The sequence below is a fragment of the Scyliorhinus torazame genome, chromosome 13, assembly GCF_047496885.1.
Source record: "Scyliorhinus torazame isolate Kashiwa2021f chromosome 13, sScyTor2.1, whole genome shotgun sequence".
Taxonomy (NCBI): domain Eukaryota; kingdom Metazoa; phylum Chordata; class Chondrichthyes; order Carcharhiniformes; family Scyliorhinidae; genus Scyliorhinus; species Scyliorhinus torazame.
This window is the reverse complement of record NC_092719.1, coordinates 225,235,326-225,258,154: the sequence shown is the minus strand read 5'-3', so window position 1 is coordinate 225,258,154 and position 22,829 is coordinate 225,235,326. Positions and strand designations below refer to the sequence as shown.

General features: G+C 57.3%; 1 protein-coding gene across 1 annotated transcript in view; it reads right to left on the bottom strand.

The window, feature by feature from the left end:
* The window catches only part of LOC140388644 (laminin subunit beta-2-like), a 305,667-nt gene that overhangs the window by 237,986 nt on the left and 44,852 nt on the right, over positions 1-22,829 (bottom strand). Inside the window, 1 exon segment of the mRNA XM_072473108.1 lies at positions 9,273-9,408. Within this exon segment, the coding sequence (XP_072329209.1) occupies positions 9,273-9,408 (136 nt within the window).

Here is a 22,829-nt window from a genome sequence, read left to right as displayed (position 1 = left end):
GCATATTACAGAGGAGGAGGTGCTGGAAGTCTTAAAGCGCATCAAGGTAGATAAATCCCCGGGACCAGATGAAATGTATCCCAGGATGTTGTGGGAGGCTAGGGAGGAAATTGCGGGTCCCCTAACCGAGATATTTGAATCATCGGCAGCCTCAGGTGAGGTGCCTGAAGATTGGAGAGTGGCGAATGTTGTGCCCTTGTTTAAGAAGGGCAGCAGGGAAAAGCCTGGGAACTACAGACCGGTGAGCCTAACGTCTGTAGTAGGTAAGTTGCTAGAAGGTATTCTGAGAGACAGGATCTACAAGCATTTAGAGAGGCAAGGACTGATTCGGGGCAGTCAGCATGGCTTTGTGCGTGGAAAATCATGTCTCACAAATTTGATTGAGTTTTTTGAGGGAGTGACCAAGAAGGTAGATGAGGGCAGTGCAGTAGATGTTGTCTACATGGACTTTAGCAAAGCCTTTGACAAGGTACCGCATGGTAGGTTGTTGCAGAAGGTTAAAGCTCACGGGATCCAGGGTGAGGTTGCCAATTGGATTCAAAATTGGCTGGACGACAGAAGGCAGAGGGTGGTTGTAGAGGGTTGTTTTTCAAACTGGAGGCCTGTGACCAGTGGTGTGCCTCAGGGATCGGTGCTGGGTCCACTGTTATTTGTGATTTATATTAATGATTTGGATGAGAATTTAGGAGGCATGGTTAGTAAGTTTGCAGATGACACCAAGATTGGTGGCACAGTGGATAGTGAAGAAGGTTATCTAGGATTGCAACGGGATCTTGATCAATTAGGCCAGTGGGCCGACGAATGGCAGATGGAGTTTAATTTAGATAAATGTGAGGTGATGCATTTTGGCAGATCGAATCAGGCCAGGACCTACTCAGTTAATGGTATGGCGTTGGGGAGAGTTATAGAACAAAGAGATCTAGGAGTACAGGTTCATAGCTCCTTGAAGGTGGAGTCGCAGGTGGACAGGGTGGTGAAGAAGGCATTCGGCATGCTTGGTTTCATTGGTCAGAACATTGAATACAGGAGTTGGGACGTCTTGTTGAAGTTGTACAAGACATTGGTACGGCCACACTTGGAATACTGTGTGCAGTTCTGGTCACCCTATTATAGAAAGGATATTATTAAACTAGAAAGAGTGCAGAAAAGATTTACTAGGATGTTGCCGGGACTTGATGGTTTGAGTTATAAGGAGAGGCTGGATAGACTGGGACTTTTTCCCCTGGAGCGTAGGAGGCTTAGGGGTGATCTTATAGAGGTCTATAAAATAATGAGGGGCATAGATAAGGTAGATAGTCAACATCTTTTCCCAAAGGTAGGGGAGTCTAAAACTAGAGGGCATAGGTTTAAGGTGAGAGGGGAGAGATTCAGAAGGGCCCAGAGGGGCAATTTCTTCACTCAGAGGGTAGTGAGTGTCTGGAATGGGCTGCCAGAGGTAGTAGTAGAGGCGGGTACAATTGTGTCTTTCAAAAAGCATTTAGATAGTTACATGGGTAAGATGGGTATAGAGGGTTATGGGCCAAGTGCGGGCAACTGGGACTAGCTTAATGGTAAAAACTGGGCGGCATGGACTGGTTGGGCCGAAGGGCCTGTTTCCATGCTGTAAACTTCTATGATTCTATGATTCTATCACGCGACAATCGCCAGGCAGGAATGTTCCCTTCCAGTCGGGGAACACTTCAGCAGTCAAGGGCATTCAGCCTCTGATCTCCGGGTAAGCGTTCTCCAAGGCGGCCTTCAGGACGCGCGACAACGTAGAATCGCCGAACAGAAACCGATAGCCAAGTTCCGCACACATGAGTGCGGCCTCAACCGGGACCTGGGATTCATGTCGCATTACATTCATCCCCCACCATCTGGCCTGCGAAATCCTACCAACTGTCCTGGCTTGAGACAATTCACACCTCTTTAACCTGGGATTATCTCTCTCTCCAGTTGCTCCATCTGGACCTGTAAAGACTTAATTACCTGCAAAGACTCGCATTCAAAGTATCGTATTGCATCACTGACTTTGACTATATATATGTTTCTGGAACCCACCTCTTCGTTCACCTGAGGAAGGAGCAGTGCTCCGAAAGCTAGTGACATCGAAACAAACCTGTTGGACTTTAACCTGGTGTTGTTAAGACTTCTTACTGTGCTCACCCCAGTCCATCGCCGGCATCTCCACATCATTGAACCAGATAGGCAGCGGAAACAGTTACATACAGTGGATAGATACAGACAATTTCAGTGATCAAGGGTCAGGAGCAAGCGTGGTAGCACAGTGGTTAGCACTATTGCTTCACAGCGCCAGGGTCCCAGGTTCGATTCACGTTTGGGTCACTGTCTGTGCGGAGTCTGCACGTTCTCCCCGTGTCTGCGTGGGTTTCCTCCGGGTGCTCCGGTTTCCTCCCACAAGTCTCGAAAGACGTGCTGTTAGGTGAATCGGACATTCTGAATTCTCCCTCTGTGTACCTGAACAGGTGCCGGAATGTGGCGACCAGGGGCTTTTCACAGTAACTTCATCGCAGTGTTAATGTGAGCCTACTTGTGACAATGATTATTATTATTATACAGGAGGCCACAGGCACAGGATTAAACGTCAGAGATTCAGAGTGGAGGCCAGGGAAACATTTTCACAATGCAGCTGTGAGGCCGCAGACGTTGAGGCAGAGACTGTGTGAGGATGGGATTGAACAGCGCGGGGTGAGGGAAAAGGGGCTGGAGGGAAATGGGGCAGGGCAGGAAAGTGGGATCGGCTTGTTTGTGTGGAGGTAAACATCAAGATGGAATTGGCTGGGCCGAACGCCATTTCTGTTGTTATTTTCACATCCTGCTCCCTGCTCCCTGCTCCTGGCTCCCGGCTCCCGGCTCCCGGCTCCCGGCTCCCGGCGACTCACCCGGTCGGGAATCCCGCAGCTCACTTACATATCTAAGTCCTGAGCTGAGGTAGCAAAGCATCACGTTCACCCCCCCCACTGGTCACCCCCCTCCCTGCTCGCTCTGCCTCACCCACCGCCCACCCCCCTCCCCCCTCCCCACCCCACCCCCCCCCCACCACGCCACCCCCTCTCCACTCCCCTCCTCCCTCCGTCACCCCCCTCCCTGCTCGCTCTGCCCTCACCCACTCCCCCTCCCCCTTCCCCACCCCACCCACTCACCCCCTCTCCACTCTCCTCCTCCCTCCATCACCCCCTCCCTGCTCGCTCTGCCCTCACCTTCCCCCCCTCCCCCACGCCACTCCCCCTCCCCTCCTCCCTCCATCGCCCCCTCCCTACTCGCTCAGCCCTCACCCACCCCCACCCCCCTCCCCCCTCCCCACCCCACCCCCCCCCCCCACACCACCCCCTCTCCACTCTCCTCCTCCCTCCGTCACCCCCCTCCCTGCTCGCTCTGCCCTCACCTTATCCATTCGCTCCCCTTCCAAACCTTCCCCCGCTCTCTCTCCCCCTCCCCCTTTTACCCCCCTCCCCGTTCGCTCTCCCCTCACCTTCGCCACCCACACCCCATCCCCTCCCCCGTCACCCCCTCACCCTCCCCCACCCCCACTCTCTCTCCCTTCCCACATCACCGCCCTCCCCGCTCTCTCTCCCCTCGTCTTCTCCACCCACTCCCCCTCCCCTCCTCCCTCCATCGCCCCCTCCCTACTCGCTCAGCCCTCACCCACCCCCACCCCCCTCCCCCCTCCCCACCCCCCCCCCCCCACACCACCCCCTCTCCACTCCCCTCCTCCCTCCGTCACCCCCCTCCCTGCTCGCTCTGCCCTCACCTTATCCATTCGCTCCCCTTCCAAACCTTCCCCCCGCTCTCTCTCCCCCTCCCCCTTTTACCCCCCTCCCCGTTCGCTCTCCCCTCACCTTCGCCACCCACACCCCATCCCCTCCCCCGTCACCCCCTCACCCTCCCCCACCCCCACTCTCTCTCCCCTTCCCCACATCACCGCCCTCCCCGCTCTCTCTCCCCTCGTCTTCTCCACCCACTCCCCGTCCCCTCCCCCCGTCACCCCCCTCCCCCTCCTCCACCCCCACTCTCTCTCCCCCTTCCCCACATCAGACCCCTCCCCCTCCTCCTCCCTGCTCTCTCTCCCCTCGCCTTCTCCACCCACTCCCCGTCCCCTCCCCCACCCAGCAGCCTGGTCACCCCTGGGGTCTGAATCAGAAAGAGTGAGGTTGCAGTTCTGGGATGCAGTGGGAAAGGAGGGAGGTGAGTGGAGGGGTGGGGGGAGCAGGATTGCAACAAGGAGGGGAGGACGAGAGAAACAATGGGAGAGGGAATGGTGGGGCGTGTGCAGGGAGGAGGGAAGGGAGAGGGGGAGGAGGAGCCACGATGAAAACAAGACAATCATTCCTTTCAGCGAATGGGCCCACGTGTCACAAGTCAGCCCTGCGAGGCCCCTCCATTTGGCACTCCCTGCTGCATCATAACACAGACCACACCTAGACTGGCTGCATGAAGGAATCGAGCTGAAACAAGACTGTGATTGAATCGCTCGCATACTGCTGCCACCCGACCCTCAACAATCCTCAATCTGAACTTCCTGTGACACAGGCCCCCTTCCCCCAGCCACCCCCACCTCTCCAAGCCAGGCCCGTCCCGCTGCGACAGAACACAGAGTGTGCACAGCACAGCTTCCACACAATTTTCCATTGACGTATCAGGAACATGCGTTCAAAAATAACCCAGAATTGCTCTCCACAAACACACGTCACAGAGGAGTGAACGAGGCAATGAGCTCACTTTATTTCCACTGGATCTGTCAGATGTGCTGAACATACTTATTCACACGGACACGACACAGCCCGGTGTCCGTGTCAATCCAACAGCGCAGCCTCACCAGGTAGCTCGTTCACCACGACAAGGTTGAGCTCATAATCTATCATGTGGAAAAGTGAACCTGAGGAAGGAGCAGCGCTCCGAAAGCTAGTGACATCGAAACAAACCTGTTGGACTTTAACCTGGTGTTGTAAAACTTCTTACAGTGCTCATAATCTAGGGCAGTACTGAGGGAGTGCTGCACTGTCAGAGGGTCTGTACTGAGGGAGTGCTGCACTGTCAGAGGGTCAGTACTGAGGGAGTGCCGCACTGTCAGAGGGTCAGTACTGAGGGAGTGCCCGCACTGTCAGAGGGTCAGTACTGAGGGAGTGCTGCACTGTCAGAGGGTCAGTACTGAGGGAGTGCTGCACTGTCAGAGGGTCAGTACTGAGGGAGTGCCGCACTGTCAGAGGGTCGGTACTGAGGGAGTGCCGCACTGTCAGAGGGTCAGTACTGAGGGAGCGCTGCACGATCAGAGGGGTCAGTACTGAGGGAGTGCCGCACTGTCAGAGGGTCAGTACTGAGGGAGTGCTGCACTGTCAGAGGGTCAGTACGGAGGGAGTGCCGCACTGTCAGGGTCAGTACTGAGGGAGTGCTGCACTGTCAGAGGGTCAGTACTGAGGGAGTGCTGCACTGTCAGTGGGTCAGTGCTGAGGGAGCGCTGCACGATCAGAGGGTCAGTGCTGAGGGAGTGCCGCACTGTCAGAGGGTCAGTACTGAGGGAGTGCCGCACTGTCAGAGGGTCAGTACTGAGGGAGTGCTGCACTGTCAGAGGGTCAGTACTGAGGGAGCGCTGCACGATCAGAGGGTCAGTACTGGGGGAGTGCAGCACTGTCAGAGGGTCAGTGCTGAGGGAGTGCTGCACTGTCTGAGGGTCAGTACTGAGGGAGTGCTGCACTGTCAGGGGATCAGTACTGAGGGAGTGCTGCACGATCAGAGGGTCAGTACTGGGGGAGTGCTGCACTGTCAGAGGGTCAGTACTGAGAGAGTGCTGCACTGTCAGAGGGACAGTTCTGAGGGAGTTCTGCACTGTCAGAGGGTCAGTACTGAGGGAGTGCCGCACTGTCAGAGGGTCAGTACTGAGGGAGTGCTGCAGTGTCCGAGAGTCAGTACGGAGGGAGTTCTGCACTGTATGTATTTATTGGTGACTGTGTGTGTGTCTGTGTATTTTTGGTGTGTATGTGAGTTATAGAATCCATACAGTGCAGAAGGAGCCCATTCGGCCCATCAAGTCTGCACCGACTCCGAAAGAGCACCCTAGCGGGGCCCACTCCCATACCCTATCATCGTAACCTTACCTGCACACCCCTGGACACTAAGAGCAATTTAGTATGGCCAGTTCGCCTACCCTGCACATCCATGAACTGTGGGAGTAATAAGCTGCATCTGACACATCCAATTGAGGTGATTGTTTCCCTGTGTTCATTGGGAGTGCGAGCTAAGCGGCGGGGGGGGGGGGGGGGGGGGGGGGGGGGGGGGGGGGTGGGGGGGGGGGGGGGGGGGGGTAAAAATGTCTCTGCAACTCGCCTTGGACTCCCCGTGTCTGTATTAAACGGAGGAAACCGGAGCACCCGGAGGAAACTCACGCAGATGGAGAGACATTCAGACAAATCCTTGGCTCGGGGCGGTACTAGTATTCCACTACACTGCTCCACCGCGAGTATTCCATAGGGAAGAGCTGGAAAATAACAGCACAGAACTTCCCTGAGACTAACTGGTGTTTGGGAGCAACAGTGAGGAGAGGGGAGGATATCTATTATGAGAATTCATTGCTGTGAACAGCGGACTCGTTCTCTGTGACCCAGTAGCAGAGATCTCTGCCCAAACCCAGCAGATAGATTTTTCTTCTGTTATGTGGCAATGGCCTACCCATTCTGGCCGGGACACTTTCTGGCCAACTCTCACATTCCAGAGAGAGAAACAGGAAGAGGAGATTGGCCAAACGCGTTTGTTTCTGGAAGAAGCAACTTCCTCACACACTGACCTTACTGTTCTGTCACAGCCTTGGAAACTGGGCCCAACACACAAACATCTGTGCTCACCCATTAGCCGGAGGAGTGAAGAGACGCACGTCCTGTTGGCGGTTCTCTCTCACTCCCTTCTCCCTCCACTTCCTGGGGGATGGGACCTTTACCAGATGCTGACCCACACAACACACTGTTCAGTTTGTGAATTCCCAGGCAGCAAGGGTTGTCTCGGCCGACCAATCATTTAGTTGAAGGCACCATATCCAGTTGTGGGGTAGAGCGAGGAGTTGGGGGTACAGGATGCCAGCAGAGGTCAAGGTCAGGGCACCCTTAAGGCTGGAGGAGGTTGGAGGTTACACAGATAGGAAGGGGTGAGCCCCTGGAGGGAGTTAAACAGTAATCTGGGATTTTGGGGGACCAGGAGCCAGGGGTGATGGATGAAGAGAACTTTGCTACGATTGGATAAGGTGAAAATTACAGAAGGTGCAAAGTGGAAGGCCAGGCAGAAGAGAATTGGATGAATTGGCCGTAGAGGTTGAAAGGTATGGATGAGAGTTAGGGATAGGGTTAGACTCAGGATAAGCAGTAAATGAGCTGAGGTAGGAGGGGGAGAAGCAATATTACTCATCTGTAATGAAGAGGATATTAATTCGGCTCAGAGTCCAATTGGATACACAGTATTTGGGAACAGTCTGGTTCAGCTGAGACAGAGGCCATCCGAGGGATGGAGTCGAGGGAAAGTGAAGTGAGTGGTGAAAATAAATGGCATTGGTCTTCCCAATACTCAACTGCGGGAAATTCCTGCTCACGGAATACTGTACGTCAGACAATTTGGCCTGCCTGATTAAACAGAGGCAGCAGAGATTGGGACAGGTGAGAGTGAGTTAAAGTTGGGTGTTGTCAGTGGACATGTGGAATCTGACCCCATGAACAATAAGAAAGAAGGAAATCACAGAATTTACAGAGCAGAAGGAGGCCATTCAGCCCATCGAGTCTGCACCAGCCCTTCGAAAGAGCACCCTACTAAAGCCACGCCTTCACCCTATCCCCATAACCCAGTAACCCCACATAACCTTTTTGGACACTAAGGGCAATTTATCATGGCCAATCCACCCAACCTGCACATCTTTGGACTGTGGGAGGAAACCGGAGCACCCGGAGGAAACCCACGCAGACACGGGGAGGACGTGCAGACTCCGCACAGACAGTGACCCAAGCCGGAATCGAACCTGGGACCCTGGAGCTGTAAAACAACAGTGCTAACCACTGTGCTGGCCTGCTGCCCCAAATCAACAAAGGGAAGATGGCAAGGACACAATCATGGGGGTCCAGATAACAGCGAGAAAACAGGAGATTCCTGAAGGTTCTCTTGCTGCAACTGGAAAGAGTAGAACTAAGTGAATGAAGTGTCTGCAGTCTCACACAGCGAGACAACGGGGGGAGAGACTCTGGGATTGGGTTAGATAGAGAACCTTTTTAAATTAATCTGTTTCTGGCGAAGGTGGAATATTGGACTGAAGGATGGAGAGAACTGACCGCTCCCCTTTTGAAAGAGCGATACAATCAATAACAGCACCGATCGTGCATTCCGATAGCCACACTTTCCAGAGAGTCACAATCAATAACAGCACCGATCCTGCATTCCGATAGCCACACTTTCCAGAGAGTCAAGAGTGAAACCCAAACACACTGGGTGCGATTCTCCACTCCCACGCCGGTTGGGAGAATCGCCTGGGCCGCCAAAATTTCCGGGGACGCCGGTCCGACGCTCTCCCGCGATTCTCCCAAGCGGTGGGAACAGGCCGGTCGAGTTTCGCGGGCCACAGGCCGGAGAATCGCCGGAGATACCCAAAATGGCGATTCTCCGGCACCCCCGCGATTCTGAGGCCCGGATGGGCCGAGTGGCCAGGCCAAAACGGCGGGTTCCCCCCAGCGCCGTCCACACCTGGTCGCTGCAGTCGTGGGCGGTGCAAGAACGGTGGGGGGGGGGGCCCTGTGGGGGGGGCGAGGGGGGATCCTGCACCGGGCTTCACCTGGAATGTGGGGTGGCCCGCGATCGGTGCCCACCGATCGTCGGGCCGTCCTCTCTGAAGGAGGACCTCCTTCCTTCCGCGGCCCCGCAAGATCCGTCCGCCATCTTCCTGTGGGGCGGATTTGGACAGGACGGCAACCGCGCATGCGCGGATGACGTCCGTTATGCGGCGCCGGCTGCGTCATCTAATCGGCGCCGCCTTTACGCGGGCGACAAGGCCTGGCGCGGGTAGATGACGCGGCCCCAATACTGGCCCATTGTCAGGGCCTGAATCGGTCGGGACCGGGGCCGTTCCGCGCCGCCGTGAACCTCGACGGCGTTCACGAGGGCGTGGGCACTTCGGCGTGGGGGTGGAGAATCGCGCCCCCTGTCACTGATTCTGAGTTAGCGGCACTGCCAACAGAGACTGAGTCAGGGTGAGGGGCCAGTACCACATTCAGCCCTCGCCATCGCCACACCACAAGGTTCAAATGACTTACCATTCTCTGATTGCCACCAGGCTTTCTTACGATACTGTGCAAAGGTTGTAATCAGGTTTTCCACCCTGTGGCTGTCTGGATTGCGGAGTCGATCATAGGCCTTACGAGAATCGCAGGTGAAACATTTTTTCTCATCCTGTTCAAAATCAACCAAAAAAAATCAGTCAGATCAATTCCCTAGTTGAGCACTGGACAAGGACGATTATTGCCTGAACCAGCATGCAGGGCCGGTTTAGCACAGTGGGCAAAACAGCTGGCTTGTAATGCAGAACAAGGCCAGCAGCGCGGGTTCAATTCCCGTACCAGCCTCCCCGAACAGGCGCGGGAATGTGGCGACTAGGGGCTTTCCACAGTAACTTCATTGAAGCTGACTTCTGACAATAAGCAATTATATATAATATTTTTATATATTTACATCACACCCCATGACAGAGCAGTCATCGGTTTTCCATTACTGTCCGTGATTATTTCAACCCCATTGTATACAAAGAAACCATTTTCCAAACCGCCTGGAGATGCTGATTCTCACTGGGGTACGGGTCCCACACACACTGACTCTCACTGGGGTACGGGTCCCACACACACTGACTCTCACTGGGGTACGGGTTCCACACACACTGACTCTCACCGGGGTACGGGTCCCACACACACTGACTCTCACTGGGGTACGGGTCCCACACACACTGACTCTCACTGGGTGACGGGTTCCACACACACTGACTCTCACTGGGGTGCGGGTCCCACACACACTGACCCTCACTGGGGTACGGGTCCCACACACACTGATTCTCACTGGGGTACGGGTCCCACACACACTGACTCTCACTGGGGTGCGGGTCCCACACACACTGACTCTCACTGGGGTGCGGGTCCCACACACACTGACTCTCACTGGGGTACGGGTCCCACACACACTGACTCTCACTGGGGTACGGGTCCCACACACACTGACTCTCACTGGGGTACGGGTCCCACACACACTGACTCTCACTGGGGTACGGGTCCCACACACACTGACTCTCACTGGGGTACGGGTCCCACACACACGGACTCTCACTGGGGTACGTGTCCCACACACACTGACTCTCACTGGGGTACGGGTCCCACACACACTGACTCTCACTGGGGTACGTGTCCCACACACACTGACTCTCACTGGGGTACGGGTCCCACACACACTGACTCTCACTGGGGTACGGGTCCCACACACACAGACTCTCACTGGGGTACGGGTCCCACACACACTGATTCTCACTGGGGTACGGGTCCCACACACACTGACTCTCACTGCGGTACGGGTCCCACACACACTGACTCTCACTGGGGTACGGGTCCCACACACACTGACTCTCACTGTGGTACGGGTCCCACACACACTGACTCTCACTGGGGTACGGGTCCCACACACACTGACTCTCACTGGGGTACGGGTCCCACACACACGGACTCTCACTGTGGTACGGGTCCCACACACACTGACTCTCACTGGGGTACGGGTCCCACACACACTGACTCTCACTGGGGTACGGGTCCCACACACACTGACTCTCACTGGGGTACGGGTCCCACACACACTGACTCTCACTGGGGTACGGGTCCCACACACACTGACTCTCACTGGGGTACGGGTCCCACACACACTGACTCTCACTGGGGTACGGGTTCCACACACACTGACTCTCACTGGGGTACGGGTCCCACACACACTGACTCTCACTGGGGTACGGGTCCCACACACACTGACTCTCACTGTGGTACGGGTCCCACACACACTGACTCTCACTGTGGTACGGGTCCCACACACACTGACTCTCACTGGGGTACGGGTTCCACACACACTGACTCTCACTGGGGTACGGATTCCACACACACTGACTCTCACTGGGGTACGGGTCCCTCACTCACTGACTCTCACTGGGGTACGGGTCCCACTCTCACTGACTCTCACTGGGGTACGGGTCCCACACACACTGACTCTCACTGGGGTACGGGTTCCACACACACTGACTCTCACTGGGGTACGGGTCCCTCACTCACTGACTCTCACTGGGGTACGGGTCCCACACTCACTGACTCTCACTGGGGTACGGGTCCCACACACACTGACTCTCACTGGGGTACGGGTACCACACACACTGACTCTCACTGGGGTACAGTTCCACACACACTGACTCTCACTGGGGTACAGGTTCCACACACACTGACTCTCACTGGGGTACGGGTCCCACACTGACTCTCACTGGGGTACGGGTTCCACACACACTGACTCTCACTGGGGTACGGGTTCCACACACACTGACTCTCAATGGGGTACGGGTCCCACACACTGACTCTCACTGGGGTACGGGTTCCACACACACTGACTCTCACTGGGGTACGGGTTCCACACACACTGACTCTCACTGGGGTACGGGTCCCACACACACTGACTCTCACTGGGGTACGGGTTCCACACACACTGACTCTCACTGGGGTACGGGTCCCACACACACTGACTCTCACTGGGGTACGGGTTCCACACACACTGACTCTCACTGGGGTACGGGTCCCACACACACTGACCCTCACTGGGGTACGGGTCCCACACACACTGACTCTCACTGGGGTACGGGTCCCACACACACTGACTCTCACTGGGGTATGGGTCCCACAGACACTGACTCTCACTGGGGTACAGTTCCACACACACTGACTCTCACTGGGGTACGGGTCCCACACACACTGACTCTCACTGGGGTACGGGTCCCACACACACTGACTCTCACTGGGGTACGGGTCCCACACTGACTCTCACTGGGGTACGGGTTCCACACACACTGACTCTCACTGGGGTACGGGTCCCACACACACTGACTCTCACTGGGATACGGGTTCCACACACACTGACTCTCACTAGGGTACGGGTCCCACACACACTGACTCTCACTGTGGTACGGGTCCCACACACACTGACTCTCACTGGGGTACGGGTTCCACACACACTGACTCTCACTGGGGTACGGATTCCACACACACTGACTCTCACTGGGGTACGGGTCCCTCACTCACTGACTCTCACTGGGGTACGGGTCCCACTCTCACTGACTCTCACTGGGGTACGGGTCCCACACACACTGACTCTCACTGGGGTACGGGTTCCACACACACTGACTCTCACTGGGGTACGGGTCCCTCACTCACTGACTCTCACTGGGGTACGGGTCCCACACTCACTGACTCTCACTGGGGTACGGGTCCCACACACACTGACGCTCACTGGGGTACGGGTACCACACACACTGACTCTCACTGGGGTACGGGTCCCACACACACTGACTCTCACTGGGGTACAGTTCCACACACACTGACTCTCACTGGGGTACAGGTTCCACACACACTGACTCTCACTGGGGTACGGGTCCCACACTGACTCTCACTGGGGTACGGGTTCCACACACACTGACTCTCACTGGGGTACGGGTTCCACACACACTGACTCTCAATGGGGTACGGGTCCCACACACTGACTCTCACTGGGGTACGGGTTCCACACACACTGACTCTCACTGGGGTACGGGTTCCACACACACTGACTCTCACTGGGGTACGGGTCCCACACACACTGACTCTCACTGGGGTACGGGTTCCACACACACTGACTCTCACTGGGGTACGGGTCCCACACACACTGACTCTCACTGGGGTACGGGTTCCACACACACTGACTCTCACTGGGGTACGGGTCCCACACACACTGACCCTCACTGGGGTACGGGTCCCACACACACTGACTCTCACTGGGGTACGGGTCCCACACACACTGACTCTCACTGGGGTATGGGTCCCACAGACACTGACTCTCACTGGGGTACAGTTCCACACACACTGACTCTCACTGGGGTACGGGTCCCACACACACTGACTCTCACTGGGGTACGGGTCCCACACACACTGACTCTCACTGGGGTACGGGTCCCACACTGACTCTCACTGGGGTACGGGTTCCACACACACTGACTCTCACTGGGGTACGGGTCCCACACACACTGACTCTCACTGGGATACGGGTTCCACACACACTGACTCTCACTAGGGTACGGGTCCCACATACACTGACTCTCACTGGGGTACGGGTCCCACACACACTGACTCTCACTGGGGTACGGGTTCCACACACACTGACTCTCACTAGGGTAGGGGTCCCACATACACTGACTCTCACTGGGGTACGGGTCCCACACACACTGACTCTCACTGGGGTACGGGTCCCACACACACTGACTCTCACTGGGGTACGGGTTCCACACACACTGACTCTCACTGGGATACGGGTCCCACACACACTGACCCTCACTGGGGTACGGGTCCCACACACACTGACTCTCACTGGGGTACGGGTCCCACACACACGGACTCTCACTGGGGTACGGGTCCCACACACACTGACTCTCACTGGGGTACGGGTCCCACACACACCGACTCTCACTGGGGTACGGATCCCACACACACTGACTCTCACTGGGGTACGGGTCCCACACACACTGACTCTCACTGGGGTACGGGTCCCACAGACACTGACTCTCACTGGGGTACAGTTCCACACACACTGACTCTCACTGGGGTACGGGTCCCACACTGACTCTCACTGGGGTACGGGTCCCACACTGACTCTCACTGGGGTACGGGTTCCACACACACTGACTCTCACTGGGGTACGGGTTCCACACACACTGACTCTCAATGGGGTACGGGTCCCACATACACTGACTCTCACTGGGGTACGGGTTCCACACACACTGACTCTCACTGGGGTACGGGTCCCACACACACTGACTCTCACTGGGGTACGGGTCCCACACACACTGACTCTCACTGGGGTATGGGTCCCACACACACTGACTCTCACTGGGATACGTGTCCCACACACACTGACTCTCACTGGGGTATGGATCCCCCACACACTGACTCTCACTGGGGTATGGGTTCCACACACACTGACTCTCACTGTGGTACGGGCCCCACACACACTGACTCTCACTGGGGTACGGGTCCCACACACACTGACTCTCACTGGGGTACGGGTCCCACACACACTGACTCTCACTGGGGTACGGGTCCCACACACACTGACTCTCACTGGGGTACGGGTCCCACACACACTGACTCTCACTGGGGTACGGGTTCCACACACACTGACTCTCACTGGGGTACGGGTCCCACACACACTGACCCTCACTGGGGTACGGGTCCCACACACACTGACTCTCACTGGGGTACGGGTCCCACACACACTGACTCTCACTGGGGTACGGGTCCCACAGACACTGACTCTCACTGGGGTACAGTTCCACACACACTGACTCTCACAGGGGTACGGGTTCCACACACACTGACTCTCACTGGGGTACGGGTCCCACACACACTGACTCTCACTGGGGTACGGGTTCCACACACACTGACTCTCACTGGGGTACGGGTCCCACATACACTGACTCTCACTGGGGTACTGGTTCCACACACACTGACTCTCACTGGGGTACGGGTCCCACACACACTGACTCTCACTGGGGTACGGGTTCCACACACACTGACTCTCACTAGGGTACGGGTCCCACATACACTGACTCTCACTGGGGTACGGGTCCCACACACACTGACTCTCACTGGGGTACGGGTTCCACACACACTGACTCTCGCTAGGGTACGGGTCCCACATACACTGACTCTCACTGGGGTACGGGTCCCACACACACTGACTCTCACTGGGGTACGGGTCCCACACACACTGACTCTCACTGGGGTACGGGATCCACACACACTGACTCTCACTGGGGTACGGGTCCCACACACACTGACCCTCACTGGGGTACGGGTCCCACACACACTGACTCTCATTGGGGTACGGGTCCCACACACACGGACTCTCACTGGGGTACGGGTCCCACACACACTGACTCTCACTGGGGTACGGGTCCCACACACACCGACTCTCACTGGGGTACGGATCCCACACACACTGACTCTCACCGGGGTACGGATCACACACACACTGACTCTCACCAGGGTACGGGTCCCACACACACTGACTCTCACTGGGGTACGGGTTCCACACACACTGACTCTCACTGGGGTACGGGTTCCATACACACTGCCTCTCACTGGGGTACGGGTCCCACAAACACTGACTCTCACTGGGGTACGGGTCCCACACACACTGACCCTCACTGGGGTACGGGTCCCACACACACTGACTCTCACTGGGGTACGGGTCCCACACACACGGACTCTCACTGGGGTACGGGTCCCACACACACTGACTCTCACTGGGGTACGGGTCCCACACACACTGACTCTCACTGGGGTACGGGTTCCACACACACTGACTCTCACTGGGGTACGGGTCCCACACACACTGACTCTCACTGGGGTACGGGTCCCACACACACTGACTCTCACTGTGGTACGGGTCCCACACACACTGACTCTCACTGTGGTACGGGTCCCACACACACTGACTCTCACTGGGGTACGGGTTCCACACACACTGACTCTCACTGGGGTACGGATTCCACACACACTGACTCTCACTGGGGTACGGGTCCCTCACTCACTGACTCTCACTGGGGTACGGGTCCCACTCTCACTGACTCTCACTGGGGTACGGGTCCCACACACACTGACTCTCACTGGGGTACGGGTTCCACACACACTGACTCTCACTGGGGTACGGGTCCCTCACTCACTGACTCTCACTGGGGTACGGGTCCCACACTCACTGACTCTCACTGGGGTACGGGTCCCACACACACTGACTCTCACTGGGGTACGGGTACCACACACACTGACTCTCACTGGGGTACGGGTCCCACACACACTGACTCTCACTGGGGTACAGTTCCACACACACTGACTCTCACTGGGGTACAGGTTCCACACACACTGACTCTCACTGGGGTACGGGTCCCACACTGACTCTCACTGGGGTACGGGTTCCACACACACTGACTCTCACTGGGGTACGGGTTCCACACACACTGACTCTCAATGGGGTACGGGTCCCACACACTGACTCTCACTGGGGTACGGGTTCCACACACACTGACTCTCACTGGGGTACGGGTTCCACACACACTGACTCTCACTGGGGTACGGGTCCCACACACACTGACTCTCACTGGGGTACGGGTTCCACACACACTGACTGTCACTGGGGTACGGGTCCCACACACACTGACTCTCACTGGGGTACGGGTTCCAAACACACTGACTCTCACTGGGGTACGGGTCCCACACACACTGACCCTCACTGGGGTACGGGTCCCACACACACTGACTCTCACTGGGGTACGGGTCCGACACACACTGACTCTCACTGGGGTATGGGTCCCACAGACACTGACTCTCACTGGGGTACAGTTCCACACACACTGACTCTCACTGGGGTACGGGTCCCACACACACTGACTCTCACTGGGGTACGGGTCCCACACACACTGACTCTCACTGGGGTACGGGTCCCACACTGACTCTCACTGGGGTACGGGTTCCACACACACTGACTCTCACTGGGGTACGGGTCCCACACACACTGACTCTCACTGGGATACGGGTTCCACACACACTGACTCTCACTAGGGTACGGGTCCCACATACACTGACTCTCACTGGGGTACGGGTCCCACACACACTGACTCTCACTGGGGTACGGGTTCCACACACACTGACTCTCACTAGGGTAGGGGTCCCACATACACTGACTCTCACTGGGGTACGGGTCGCACACACACTGACTCTCACTGGGGTACGGGTCCCACACACACTGACTCTCACTGGGGTACGGGTTCCACACACACTGACTCTCACTGGGATACGGGTCCCACACACACTGACCCTCACTGGGGTACGGGTCCCACACACACTGACTCTCACTGGGGTACGGGTCCCACACACACGGACTCTCACTGGGGTACGGGTCCCACACACACTGACTCTCACTGGGGTACGGGTCCCACACACACCGACTCTCACTGGGGTACGGATCCCACACACACTGACTCTCACTGGGGTACGGGTCCCACACACACTGACTCTCACTGGGGTACGGGTCCCACAGACACTGACTCTCACTGGGGTACAGTTCCACACACACTGACTCTCACTGGGGTACGGGTCCCACACTGACTCTCACTGGGGTACGGGTCCCACACTGACTCTCACTGGGGTACGGGTTCCACACACACTGACTCTCACTGGGGTACGGGTTCCACACACACTGACTCTCAATGGGGTACGGGTCCCACATACACTGACTCTCACTGGGGTACGGGTTCCACACACACTGACTCTCACTGGGGTACGGGTCCCACACACACTGACTCTCACTGGGGTACGGGTCCCACACACACTGACTCTCACTGGGGTATGGGTCCCACACACACTGACTCTCACTGGGATACGTGTCCCACACACACTGACTCTCACTGGGGTATGGATCCCCCACACACTGACTCTCACTGGGGTATGGGTTCCACACACACTGACTCTCACTGTGGTACGGGCCCCACACACACTGACTCTCACTGGGGTACGGGTCCCACACACACTGACTCTCACTGGGGTACGGGTCCCACACACACTGACTCTCACTGGGGTACGGGTCCCACACACACTGACTCTCACTGGGGTACGGGTCCCACACACACTGACTCTCACTGGGGTACGGGTTCCACACACACTGACTCTCACTGGGGTACGGGTCCCACACACACTGACCCTCACTGGGGTACGGGTCCCACACACACTGACTCTCACTGGGGTACGGGTCCCACACACACTGACTCTCACTGGGGTACGGGTCCCACAGACACTGACTCTCACTGGGGTACAGTTCCACACACACTGACTCTCACAGGGGTACGGGTTCCACACACACTGACTCTCACTGGGGTACGGGTCCCACACACACTGACTCTCACTGGGGTACGGGTTCCACACACACTGACTCTCACTGGGGTACGGGTCCCACATACACTGACTCTCACTGGGGTACTGGTTCCACACACACTGACTCTCACTGGGGTACGGGTCCCACACACACTGACTCTCACTGGGGTACGGGTTCCACACACACTGACTCTCACTAGGGTACGGGTCCCACATACACTGACTCTCACTGGGGTACGGGTCCCACACACACTGACTCTCACTGGGGTACGGGTTCCACACACACTGACTCTCACTGGGGTACGGGTCCCACATACACTGACTCTCACTGGGGTACGGGTCCCACACACACTGACTCTCACTGGGGTACGGGTCCCACACACACTGACTCTCACTGGGGTACGGGATCCACACACACTGACTCTCACTGGGGTACGGGTCCCACACACACTGACCCTCACTGGGGTACGGGTCCCACACACACTGACTCTCACTGGGGTACGGGTCCCACACACACGGACTCTCACTGGGGTACGGGTCCCACACACACTGACTCTCACTGGGGTACGGGTCCCACACACACCGACTCTCACTGGGGTACGGATCCCACACACACTGACTCTCACTGGGGTACGGATCACACACACACTGACTCTCACCAGGGTACGGGTCCCACACACACTGACTCTCACTGGGGTACGGGTTCCACACACACTGACTCTCACTGGGGTACGGGTTCCATACACACTGCCTCTCACTGGGGTACGGGTCCCACAAACACTGACTCTCACTGGGGTACGGGTCCCACACACACTGACCCTCACTGGGGTACGGGTCCCACACACACTGACTCTCACTGGGGTACGGGTCCCACACACACGGACTCTCACTGGGGTACGGGTCCCACACACACTGACTCTCACTGGGGTACGGGTCCCACACACACCGACTCTCACTGGGGTACGGATCCCACACACACTGACTCTCACTGGGGTACGGATCACACACACACTGACTCTCACCAGGGTACGGGTCCCACACACACTGACTCTCACTGGGGTACGGGTTCCACACACACTGACTCTCACTGGGGTACGGGTTCCACACACACTGACTCTCACTGGGGTATGGGTCCCACACACACTGACTCTCACTGGGGTACGGGTTCCACACACACTGACTCTCATTGGGGTACGGGTTCCACACACACTGACTCTCACTGGGGTATGGGTCCCACACACACTGACTCTCACTGGGGTACGGGTTCCACACACACTGACTCTCACTGGGGTACGGGTCCCACACACACTGACTCTCACTGGGGTACGGGTTCCACACACACTGACTCTCACTGGGGTACGGGTCCCACACACACTGACCCTCACTGGGGTACGGGTCCCACACACACTGAGTCCCACTGGGGTACGGGTCCCACACACACTGACTCTCACTGGGGTATGGGTCCCACAGAAACTGACTCTCACTGGGGTACAGTTCCACACACACTGACTCTCACTGGGGTACGGGTCCCACACACACTGACTCTCACTGGGGTACGGGTCCCACACACACTGACTCTCACTGGGGTACGGGTCCCACACTGACTCTCACTGGGGTACGGGTTCCACACACACTGACTCTCACTGGGGTACGGGTCCCACACATACTGACTCTCACTGGGTTACGGGTTCCACACACACTGACTCTCACTGGGGTACGGGTCCCACACACACTGACTCTCACTGGGGTACGGGTCACACACACGGACTCTCACTGGGGTACGGGTCCCACACACACCGACTCTCACTGGGGTACGGGTCCCACACACACTGACTCTCACTGGGGTACGGATCACACACACACTGACTCTCACCAGGGTACGGGTCCCACACACTGACTCTCACTGGGGTACGGGTCCCACACACACTGACTCTCACTGGGGTACGGGTCCCACACACACTGACTCTCACTGCGGTACGGGTCCCACAGACACTGACTCTCACTGGGGTACAGTTCCACACACACTGACTCTCACTGGGGTACGGGTCCCACACTGACTCTCACTGGGGTACGGGTCCCACACACACTGACTCTCACTGGGGTACGGGTCCCACACACACCGACTCTCACTGGGGTACGGATCCCACACACACTGACTCTCACTGGGGTACGGATCACACACACACTGACTCTCACCAGGGTACGGGTCCCACACACACTGACTCTCACTGGGGTACGGGTTCCACACACACTGACTCTCACTGGGGTACGGGTTCCATACACACTGCCTCTCACTGGGGTACGGGTCCCACAAACACTGACTCTCACTGGGGTACGGGTCCCACACACACTGACCCTCACTGGGGTACGGGTCCCACACACACTGACTCTCACTGGGGTACGGGTCCCACACACACGGACTCTCACTGGGGTACGGGTCCCACACACACTGACTCTCACTGGGGTACGGGTCCCACACACACCGACTCTCACTGGGGTACGGATCCCACACACACTGACTCTCACTGGGGTACGGATCACACACACACTGACTCTCACCAGGGTACGGGTCCCACACACACTGACTCTCACTGGGGTACGGGTTCCACACACACTGACTCTCACTGGGGTACGGGTTCCACACACACTGACTCTCACTGGGGTATGGGTCCCACACACACTGACTCTCACTGGGGTACGGGTTCCACACACACTGACTCTCACTGGGGTACGGGTTCCACACACACTGACTCTCACTGGGGTACGGATCCCACACACACTGACTCTCACTGGGGTACGGGTTCCACACACACTGACTCTCACTGGGGTACGGGTCCCACACACACTGACTCTCACTGGGGTACGGGTTCCACACACACTGACTCTCACTGGGGTACGGGTCCCACACACACTGACCCTCACTGGGGTACGGGTCCCACACACACTGAGTCTCACTGGGGTACGGGTCCCACACACACTGACTCTCACTGGGGTATGGGTCCCACAGAAACTGACTCTCACTGGGGTACAGTTCCACACACACTGACTCTCACTGGGGTACGGGTCCCACACACACTGACTCTCACTGGGGTACGGGTCCCACACACACTGACTCTCACTGGGGTACGTGTCCCACACTGACTCTCACTGGGGTACGGGTTCCACACACACTGACTCTCACTGGGGTACGGGTCCCACACACACTGACTCTCACTGGGGTACGGGTTCCACACACACTGACTCTCACTGGGGTACGGGTCCCACACACACTGACTCTCACTGGGGTACGGGTCACACACACGGACTCTCACTGGGGTACGGGTCCCACACACACCGACTCTCACTGGGGTACGGGTCCCACACACACTGACTCTCACTGGGGTACGGATCACACACACACTGACTCTCACCAGGGTACGGGTCCCACACACTGACTCTCACTGGGGTACGGGTCCCACACACACTGACTCTCACTGGGGTACGGGTCCCACACACACTGACTCTCACTGGGGTACGGGTCCCACAGACACTGACTCTCACTGGGGTACAGTTCCACACACACTGACTCTCACTGGGGTACGGGTCCCACACTGACTCTCACTGGGGTACGGGTCCCACACTGACTCTCACTGGGGTACGGGTTCCACACACACTGACTCTCACTGGGGTACGGGTTCCACACACACTGACTCTCAATGGGGTACGGGTCCCACATACACTGACTCTCACTGGGGTACGGGTCCCACACACACTGACTCTCACTGGGGTACGGGTCCCACACACACTGAGTCCCACTGGGGTACGGGTCCCACACACACTGACTCTCACTGGGGTATGGGTCCCACAGAAACTGACTCTCACTGGGGTACAGTTCCACACACACTGACTCTCACTGGGGTACGGGTCCCACACACACTGACTCTCACTGGGGTACGGGTCCCACACACACTGACTCTCACTGGGGTACGGGTCCCACACTGACTCTCACTGGGGTACGGGTTCCACACACACTGACTCTCACTGGGGTACGGGTCCCACACATACTGACTCTCACTGGGTTACGGGTTCCACACACACTGACTCTCACTGGGGTACGGGTCCCACACACACTGACTCTCACTGGGGTACGGGTCACACACACGGACTCTCACTGGGGTACGGGTCCCACACACACCGACTCTCACTGGGGTACGGGTCCCACACACACTGACTCTCACTGGGGTACGGATCACACACACACTGACTCTCACCAGGGTACGGGTCCCACACACTGACTCTCACTGGGGTACGGGTCCCACACACACTGACTCTCACTGGGGTACGGGTCCCACACACACTGACTCTCACTGCGGTACGGGTCCCACAGACACTGACTCTCACTGGGGTACAGTTCCACACACACTGACTCTCACTGGGGTACGGGTCCCACACTGACTCTCACTGGGGTACGGGTCCCACACACACTGACTCTCACTGGGGTACGGGTCCCACACACACCGACTCTCACTGGGGTACGGATCCCACACACACTGACTCTCACTGGGGTACGGATCACACACACACTGACTCTCACCAGGGTACGGGTCCCACACACACTGACTCTCACTGGGGTACGGGTTCCACACACACTGACTC